A 10,489-nucleotide genomic window follows, 5' to 3' on the forward strand; every position below is an offset into this window, starting at 1 on the left:
GTGCACTATGTGCCAGGGTCCCTGGGTAGCATGCATGGGCCAAGTGGCCTGAACCACCTCACAGACCGAAGCCCTCCCACATCTTTGGTCAGGGACCCTGAAGAGAACCCAGAACTAATGAGGTCCAAGTTTGAGTCTGCTAATTGGCTCTTAACAAGGTTTACTGAACTTTACAGTTCTCCCATATTTTTGATGTTCAAATAGCCTTTAATTTTAAGGAAATGTGGTCAACATATAACCTTTAAAAAGGCACGTCCCTATTAACGCCATACTCTCTCCCATATTTAACATCTTAGGTGTCTATACAATTCCAATCCTATGGTGACAGTGCTTGAGCCCTGACCTGCTAAGGCCCCAAGAAAAGAACTCTGTCAACGAAAGCACGTCTTCCCAACTTCCTTTATTTGTAAACAGCCTACAGAGCTGGGATAGTGTAAAGAAGGCCGAAGTGGAACGAGCTGCCACTCACTTGGAGCCAGATGTGAGGGAGTTAAAGAGTCCTGGGAACAGCAGGTATGCCCAGGAAGGGCTCAAGTGCATAAGTGGGTGTCAGGTTTGAGGAGGTTGAGTGCCCACCCAGACGGGGAGGCAACATCTGCCTCCATATGTCTGGTAGTTTGGGCACCGCGCTACCGCACCACCCAATCCCTAGGAGATGCAGTCCCACAGAGGGAAGTCAGAAATCACGAAGCAGCATACATTGCTGAGGTGAGCCATACAGCAGGGGATCCCCCAAGCCCTCTACTCCATAAGAAACACAGTAAGTCACAGTGGGGGTGAACCAACACAGTCTTAAAAAGGAAACCTGAGTGATGTGATGGGGAGGACATGCAAGATGGAGTCCCTTCAGAAAACCCAAAGGAGCAGAACATGTGAAAAGCTAAAGCACTTCACAGCAGGGCATCTTTCACTGTTAAACTATGACTGGGCCAGTGCCATAGGAGGACTGACCCTCTAAGGGGCAAACAGAGTTGAGAGCAGGTGTGCAACTCACTCTTGAAATCTGACTCTGAATTATCTCTACAACTTTCTATAAACCTAAACCTGTTATTAAAAATGAATGTAATGAAAAGAATCATATAAGGAACTTAGCGAAGAGCACAGAAGGAGCTCTGGTAGCGTAGGGGTTACGCGTCAGGCTGCTAATCTCACGGTCAGCAGTTCGAAACCACCAGCTGTTCCGCGGGAGAAAGATGAGGTTTTCTGCTCCTGTAAAGATTTACAGCCTTGGAACCCTGTACAGGGTCACTATGAGTCGAAATTGACTCCACAGCACATAACAACAACAGAAGGCCAGGTGGCCAGGGGCCTGTACATAGATGTGACAGAGCCCAAGGTCAGTCAGACCCACCAAAAGTCCGAGATAACCTACCCGCCTGGTTCCCATCATCGGGCTCAAGCACCAAGTCCAGACAGAGACACAGGTAAGTTGAGCATGGCCTATGGATATGATCTAATTACTAACTCCAGGGAAAAAGCCACAACGTGGTGGGGACACTGGACCAGATTTGCCTTGTTACAAATTGTCATATCTCTCCCAAGAAAAAAAGTGCAAATATATCCTTCTTGAGAATGCATTTCACTCCATAGTCAAATGTCTCAAAGAAGGGGTCTTCCCCAGATTGAGGTGGCCATAGCCACAGCATGCTAAATGACTCAAGGGCAGCTGGACCATGGAGGGGACAATGCAGGAGAGAAAAGATGGGTGCAACAACCAATACGTCTTCCTTGGAAAAATTCTGGTGGGACGAAGGTCTAAAACAGAGGTCAAGGCCTAGAAGGCAGCAGGAAGCAAATGGAGAAGACACACATAGTTGATGGCCTTAACCCCACCTCAGAAGAGCAGCTCTGGGAACCAGGGTACAGGAGGGATAGGGATGGGGAGGTGGTGCCCGTCCTCTGTTTTATCAGAGCAGATGCCAGACTGGTGCTGATGCAAATCACAGGGATGAAGGGCAACTCACACTCTCTGTGAGTCCCTGACTCTTGTCTCTATTCCATAACAATAATGACCTCCACCACCCACAACCACTCACCCTCCAGCCACCCACTCTGCGCCTGCCCTGTTGGATGGTGCTGTCCCACTCAGTTCTATGACCCTGTCATCTCAAGGTCTTTCTTCTCTAGTTCTGTCCTCTCCTCATTTCTATCCTGCTGCTTGGCTCCTGTGGAACTATGCATCCTCACACATCCCTTCAATCACACCTACAAAGGTCCTCAGACTTCTACTAGTGCACCCCTATAGTCTTCCAAGACCAACAATGCCCCAGCAGAAGGCCAACAGTACAGCCAGCTCATTGTCAGCTCTGGTCCTCTGGAACCCATTATCTCATTGGCTTCTTCTCTTCCAGCTGCTACACTTGTTCTGGGTGAGCCTTGGACCCTGTGTGGCTACCCTGCATGCCAGCCAGCATGAGATTAGTAGGCTGCCACGTCTCAACCTGACTACTAGTCTTGGTTAACAGAGAGCAGCCATAGAGCCTGGGCTTGGGGGACTACCCCCCAAAACCAGTCTGTAGAACCTGGTTCCTTGACAGCTGTAACAGACATAGGAGGAGCAACTGGAATGATGATGAGACACTCACACATGCACTCATGGTCCCTCAATTCCAGCTCTGACCAAGGACAACAGCCACCATATGTCCATCCCCTGCCCTGCCATTATAGTGCTCAGGGGATGAGGGGGGCTGGCAAACAGCAAGGATAGTATATAACAATTTCTCAAAGAAGAAAAAAAATAAAAGCACTTATCCTCCTGCTGGGATGGGGGCAAATGGATACCTCTCAAGGCAGGGGAGATGGGAATATCCAGGAGCATCTGGCTTGCTGTGCTCTGACTCCATCCCACTGATATCAGACAGAAATTTGACTGCTCCTTAACCCCTTGTTACAAAATCCAGTCTGTTTCAGATCCTTTCACTTGAAGACTTGGCTACAGTTTGTGACTCAGACTCACCAGGGTACAGTGCTTTCCTGAGGGGACAGCCCGGGTTCCCTGGGTGCCCTCCCCTGTAGAGACACAGGAAGCCTGACCCCACTACTCACAGGGAGGTTGAGCTTGACGGCATCCACGGGCTGCTGGAAAGGCCACGCGAACTGGTGTCTCCATAGTGTCTTGAGCACCACTTTGAGCAGGTATTGCAGCTGGTTGGTCTGCCTCTTAGGCTTGTTGGGATTGGAGGTCTCAGGGGGTGGGGGGTTGGTGCTGGCTGCGGTGGCTGGCTGGGGCTGGGCCTGGGCCTGCGGTGTGGACATCTGGGTAGTTTCTAGTCCATCCCCCATCACGGGCAGATTCCTCAATCTCGTCCCAGGGCCGCTCTCCGCAGACATGCTACCGATCCCATCACATTCTCCACCAAGCACTCTGCAGGAAGAAAAGGCCCTGTCAGAATAGGTGGCAGAGGCGCCGTGTTTCAAAGCCCTGCCACCATAGCCATCACAGTGGGGAAAGAGTGAGCCCAATTCTGTATTAGGCCACGACCACCCAAGTCTGTGGGGACCATGTCCTCTCTCCCGGAGACTTCCCACCACTCACCAGACTTGTCACTCAGCAGACAGGAGTCACAGCTGTGAGTTGGACAAGGCTGTGGGCACTATGGCGCCCACAGGGCAGGAGAAATAATGAGTCCCAGATCGCAAACTGCATCCCACTCTCCTAGTTACAAATGCTGAGGGCACGGCCTGTGTGTGAGAGCCATCCCCAAACACAGTGCTAATGTTGTTGTTAATTGTTCCCTAGTCAGTTCTGACTCACAGCGACCCTGTATAGGGTTTCCGAGGAGGAGGTGGTGAGCTTGAACTGCCAACCTTGTGGTTCAAAATGACCTTACAGTCCAGTGCATTAACCCACAGTGCCACACTAATGCTACATTCCCGTTTACATGCGGCGGCTTCTAAGTGCCTAAGGAAAAATGTAACTAAAAGATATGGAATGTTTCCAGGAACTTCTTGGTGCTCCCCTGTATTTTTGGGTCCTGACTACAGAGCCACCAGTGGTGACAGGTTGGGCTAAGCGGCTGACCCAGCTGCCTGTGACGCTGTGTGGGTTTGTTTGCAGAGTATCTCAATGGCTGAAAACCATCCACGCACATTTGCCATTTGTGCAAGTCCAACAAGTAAGCTGTTATACAACCAGTCAGTCAAAGCCTGACCATGGAGAGACAATGCTCACAACCAGCCCTGCCTGCAGAGTCTGTGTCTGATGTACACCCTGTTCAGGGGCTCTTTTACTGCCACATGGCCCCGGCAACAAACAGCTAGTCTCAGGAGCAGGCAGAGGCCACCCAATTATAAGTGTGTGGCCACTTGCTCCATCTGTGTACTGTCTGTTGTGCCACTGTTCTACCAGTAAGAATGAAGCGCCACAGGTCCATGTTAAAATACATCCCAGCAGTAGGCAGACAACAGTGAGCTGGGGCTGTCTGCGCTTAACGAGCACCCTTAGAAAGAAACCAGAAGTTCAGTGGGTAAGAGCCCTTCTGTATATAAACACTGCCCAGTCCTGTGCCATCCTCAGTGACCAAGGAATCAGGAAAGGATGTGGGTGGGGAAAGAGGTTAATTTCAGGAGGCAGGACTCCAGGGATAGGTAAGTTTGACCTTCTTCGTGTGGTTTAACATTGGGAAGTGTTCAAGAAGGCCACAACACAGGCCCAGCCTAGCAGTGTGCTTTTGCCCAGATGTGAGACATAAATAGGTGCCCTCCATCCCCAGGTCATCTTCAGACTCCAGGTGACTTGAGAGACATGCCCTTGGTGCTGATGAATTCCTTCATGACCCTCCACCGTCTCAGCCCATGGGTAATCTACCACAGGGAAACCCTAGGTGGTAGCAGTCTCCGAGTTGCATGTGCAGGACTCTAAAGGTGGCCCGGTGTGAATTCAGCTCAGAGCTGAACAGTAACCACAGAAAGAAGCAGGTTGTGATGTACTTCTCATAGACTGCTCATGAGAACAGTGTCCTGGCTCACTTTAAAAGGAAGTGCTGGCCTTCCCCAGCGGGGGCACTGGTGGTGGTGGTACAGTGCTTATTGTTAGGTGCCATGGAGTTGGTTCCGACTCACAGTGACCCTGTATAGGGTTTCAGAAGAGCGACTGGTGGGTTTGAACCGATGACTTTGTAATTAGCAAGGTCACCCAGGACCAGAATCAGTGGCTGAATTCTCAATTCCCATTCTGGAGAGCTCAATTTAACTCCAAGCCAATGAACCTCACAGGCAGTCGTCGCCACACCTCTGTCTTGGAGGCTGGTGTGTGGCTGTGATGTTGAACCAGTGTGAATGGTAAAAATGAGTTTATTTATGTGTGGCCTTTTACCTTCGTTCTTTGGGAAAAGAGCTAAGAAGAGAATAACCTAGAAGATGAAGCACCAACAGACACCATTAGTGTATAAGCAGACACAGTCGGTGACGACGGATTAGACGCCTGTGACCAGAGTGGCCTGCACCAGGCTTGGGGACACAAAAATTGCTCTCTCCTATCATGAACATTTCTGGTAAAAGTTTGGCCAGAACTACCTGCCACATGGGCCTAGAAAGAAGTGCCATGGCTAGAGAAAAGACTGATGTTGTCAAGGATTTCATTTTACTTGGGTTTACAAATCAATGCCCATGGAAGTTAACTGTCAAGAAACCAAATGGCACATTGTATTGGGTAAACTTGCAGCAAAAGACCTTTTTAAAGTATTAAAAAAGCAAAGATGTCACCTTGAAGATTAAGGTCCAACTGACCCAAAAGCCATGGTTATTTCAACTGCCTCATCCTCAATGGAATGTGAAAGCTGGACAGTGGATAAGGAAGACTGAAGAAGTGACAAAGAGTACTAGACATGCCATGGACTGCCAGAACAACCACCTGTCTTGAAAAAAAGCATAGCCAGAATGCTCCTTCGAAATGAGGGTGACAAGACTTGGTCTCTTGTACTTTGGACATGTAATCAGGAGGGACCAAAACCAGCAGGACATGATGCTTGGTAAAGTAGAGGGCAAAAGAAAAGAGGAAAACCCTCAAGTTGGATTGACGAAGTGGCTGCAACAAGAGCTCAAACACAGCCACGACACTGAGGATGGCACAGGACTGAGCAGTGTTTATATACAGGACCACTGTGAGTTGGAATCAACTGGATGGCCCTTAACAAGTCAGTTCAAATCCAAAGACACAACTGATGCATACTGGACAGAAGAGGTGGCTCCAGGGGACAAAATAAATTCCTCTTAGGAGACAGCTGAACACACAAAAGAAGATACGTCATCTAAGCCTATGTGTAGAGTTGCCAGACAATGGAGATGGAACCAAAGGAAAGCATGCCATGCCTAGGACCCCTCCAGTTGGTCCAATCTGGGCCTGAGCTGACTGTCCCACCTGGATAGGCCTCTCAGTGGCAACCATGCTGCTGAACCAGGAAGCTTGCAACTTGTGGCTTAGCACTCCAACATGTGCAGGCAAGAGAGAGCCTTAGGAAACCTCCAAAAGCCAGAACACAAGGGAAGGCAACAGAATGGTTAGTTTACTGTAGAGCCAAGATAAGAGATGCCTGGTGAGAAGCTCTATCGGAGAGTCCGAGGACTTTTACGGAGGCTCTGCTCCTTATTTATGTGAGCTCTCCCCCAGCTCACCAGAGCAGGCCTTTATTTATATTACAAACTCTGAGTACCAAAGAAATTGGCTCCGTAGCCCTCATGGCTGCCTGCACTCTTCCTCCCCACACTGGTCCTCCAGCACCTCCCTGCAGAGGTCTGACCTCGCCCAACCTCGTCTATACACAGGTCTGGGAGCCAATCCATCTTCAATCCACTCCTGCATTCCCCACACACAGTGGGTGCCATAAAATGACTCAAGATCAGGAGGCACTTGGTTAACAACATTGACCCCTACACAGATCCACCTGCAGACAAAAGGAAAAACGGGACTGACTGGAATCTTAGGGCAGAGCAGACAAATCTACATGATCCAAAGATGTTACTTGGATTTCATACTGATCTATGGCTAAGAGACTGAGCCACTACACACTGCGGAAAGAGCTGTCTGGTAGCCAAGGGCCAGGAAGGGAACCTCACTTCCTGCTTCCATCCCACAGCAAGCTGCCTGACTCAACACCTACTCCCCAGTAGAAACCCTAGCATGTTTCCAATTGAGAGGACTAAAAAACAGATGAAGAGGTATGAAAGGTGAACACTGTGGCTCCCCAGGTGAGTCTCCCCGAATGCCCCAACAAGCTTGGCAGGACACAGTGGGAACTCTGACCACAGGCCATCCAAACCTTCTAAGTCAGCCTACACTATGTTCATTCTGACAAGGCCATATCTTCCCAAGTCTAAGGTGCAGCCATTGCCATAATAAAAATACAACCACCAAGAAAAACTCCATGTGGAACAGGAAAGGTGGCATTTAGGTTGCAATGAGCATCACCCAACAGGCATACCCACTCAGCAGCAGCAGCAAAGAAGTGTGGTGATTTAAGGATTCACTAAAAATATTTTTCCTTCAATAAATGTGTTTTATTTTTTCAAATAATCATATAACTGCAGGGATAGTAATACTTCAGTTGCTTAACCCCAATTCTCTAACAGAATGTACGTATAGGTTTCTTCCACTAACCAAAAGTAAAGTGTTATTATGAAACCTTCAGATAAATCAAAATGGTGTGAAACAAAACAGTAATTACTGTTCATTTATATTGGAAAAAGGTGTGAGCATTCTCAGATTAAATAAAAAATAACAATAACCGCAATACTCCCCCCGCCAAGACTGAAATGCAAAGGGAACACATGAGTAGGCATATAAGCTTGCTGGTGACCACATTGGTCTACTGGTGAGTGGTAGAGAGGGAAAGGTAGTAATGAAGAAATGGGCTGAGTTCAATGACATTCCATAGTCTCCTGTTGACCTGGAGATGAGAGAGAGAAGAGGAAGGACTGGTTGTGTGAGACCTGGGGACACCTGAGCCCATCAATAAGGACATAGTGAGGGCTAGAGCTAAGAGTGAAGCATCCAGCTGATATGAAGTGAGGGGAGATATACAAGAACATCCACACTTGCAGATAGTACCCAACTGACCTAGCCTTGATGGCTTGATAATCAGAACTCACTAAAGGAGGATACAAAAAAAAATTTTTGATAAAGGAAATGAGGATAAATTGCTACAACTTGATGAACTTGACCCATACTCAAAATACCAACAGAGAGGAAAGGAGTCTTCACATAAAGTATCAATACTAGCCCCTCTGTATACAGGGTAGATAGGACAGGCAAGTTACGACATTTGCTACCTAAAATGAGGGGGCAATAAAGGCATGAAGTGACTGGCTTACAAGTTTTCAAGAGGGAGTTCAGTTTAAAAGTGTGCAGGGGAAGACAGAGTCCCCACTGAATAGTTTCATCTTGTCTAGATGGGTCTGGTGAAAAGAGATAAGGTTAAGGTTCTTAGGATTCAATAGTGAGTAATTGTTATGACTGTCACAATTGTAAAGGTAGAGTAGAAGTTTTTAACAAAAACAGGGGAGTAGTTAACCTTACAAGTCCAGAAACAGAGGACCCTAAGACCATCAAGGGAAAAGAGCACAAGCGGAAGGTGAGACCCTATGCAGAGAAGCAGGAACACCACAGACAGAGGCAAAGATGGAACATGGAGAGAGGGAGCAGCTGAGGACTCTAGGTTCATGCAAAGAGGACTGAGACCTGGTGGCCATGAGGCAGTCTTACAGAATGTACCCTTTGGTTGTTTAAATTATTATACATACCTGAGTGTTTAAAATGAATAAGAGAAATACTGTTACTGATGGTACATAGAGGGGATTATAATCATGTAATGAAACAAAGTATGATTTGTTGAATGTGAAACTGATGATCTGCCCTGTAAACTTTCACTCAAATCACCAAAAACTCTTAGAAAAGAATAAAATAATACATAAAGCCTAAAATAAACTGTTCACAGATACAGTTCAAAACTATGACAGCTTGATGTTGTGCAGGTCCCAGGGAGGCAGCTAGGGGGTGCTGCTTAGAGTGTGAACAGCTTATTGCACAGTAAACACTAGTGTCACATTTTGCCTCTTTTTTTTTTTCCATAAAAGCAAAAAATTCTCTTTAGATTTCTTTTGGTTTGTGAAAACAAGATATTAATGCAGGGCTTTCTTAAAGGCATGGTGATGTGAAACAAACTTTAGAAAAGTAGAGCTATGCTATCAGTATTTCTTTTGGCTTAGGAGTATTGCAGAAAATCTTGAGACACTAAAGGTGCTTCAGACCAAGAAAGCGTCGGAAGCTCTGGACTAATGGGAATAAAATGGAAAGATTTTCCTAATAAGTCCCCAGATACCCTGAGCAAGCCCCCTGACTTTCAAGGACATTCTTTGCTATCTTGTCAGCGGCTCTGAGGGATCTGAGAACAGTGTGAGAGACAGCACTTGCAGATAACACAGCTGTCATGTTGGGTGGCTTTCAACAGAAAGAAAAGATTTTATTTCTCTTCAAAACATTCTTAACTTCACTTACCATCTAGCCAGTTTACCCAAATAAGTCTAAAACAGGAACAGAAAAATTTGTTTCACATAAATAAATCCGAAACAAGCCCAGAAGGTCAATGAATGAGTTTCTAAAGTTGCAAAGTTTGGCCCTATACTTTCACAGCAGGGCTTTGGTGGCCTTTGCTTCCAGGGCTGAAATCCTTGGGTGGACAACAAAGGGTTTGCAAACACTAACCTAAAGATTGGTGATTCGAATGCACCCAGTGGTGTCACAGAAGACAGCTCTGGCAATCTCCCGTAAAGATAAGAGCCAAGAAACCCTATGGAGCAGTTCTACTCCGTAACATTATGCGTCAGAATCAACTCAATGGCAACAGGGTTTGGTTTTGGTTCCCAGGGCTGACTCATGGCAAAGGAGCCAGGCTGAGTGATTTGTCCTTACAGCAGGATAAGTCGAGGGCTTTGTCTTGAAACTTGGAAAACACACATGAGATACCAGACATCTCCACCCAAAACCAGTGCTTCAGCCTGTTCTGTCCATCATGAAGTCAACCAAACGTGGCAGCTGTGACCAATCACACTTTATACTGAACACACCTTACCTCTAGCTTTTCAAGACAGCTAGCACGAAGCAAGCCCCAGAGGAGGGCAGGTGAGCAGGAAGGCTCACTGACCACAGCCACTCCCAGGTGAGTAGGGTGAACCACTTGACCACTATCAGCTTAGTGAATCCTCACAGCAACACTATAAAGTGGCAGTCACAGCAGTAGCATCTTCATCCCATGGTGATGCTTATAAGGAGTTTTGTGTGTTCTGCACCTTTTCTACTCCCGCAAAAGCAGCTGAACGCTGAATGGCCCACAAGCTGGGATTCCAGCAGATGTCTAGTAGCAACATTTTCAGACGGTCATGACATATACATATGGAAGCAGAGATGGCCTCTAGTCCCTTGGCTGTCTGTTTTGCAGCAGAGGTGGCTACGCTGTTGTTAGGTGTCACCGAGTAGGTACCAACTCATAGCGATCCT

General features: G+C 47.3%; 1 protein-coding gene across 1 annotated transcript in view; it reads right to left on the reverse strand.

Moving 5' to 3' along the window:
- Positions 1-3,330, reverse strand: part of BRD4 (bromodomain containing 4) — a 28,076-nt gene extending 24,746 nt beyond the window's left edge. Inside the window, exon 1 of the mRNA XM_006876827.1 lies at positions 3,046-3,330. Coding sequence (XP_006876889.1) covers positions 3,046-3,330 — 285 coding nt within the window. The remainder of the gene's footprint in view (positions 1-3,045) is intronic.
- Positions 3,331-10,489: the final 7,159 nt, after the last annotated feature.

This window comes from Chrysochloris asiatica, unplaced genomic scaffold, assembly GCF_000296735.1.
Source record: "Chrysochloris asiatica unplaced genomic scaffold, ChrAsi1.0 scaffold00417, whole genome shotgun sequence".
Classification (NCBI taxonomy): domain Eukaryota; kingdom Metazoa; phylum Chordata; class Mammalia; order Afrosoricida; family Chrysochloridae; genus Chrysochloris; species Chrysochloris asiatica.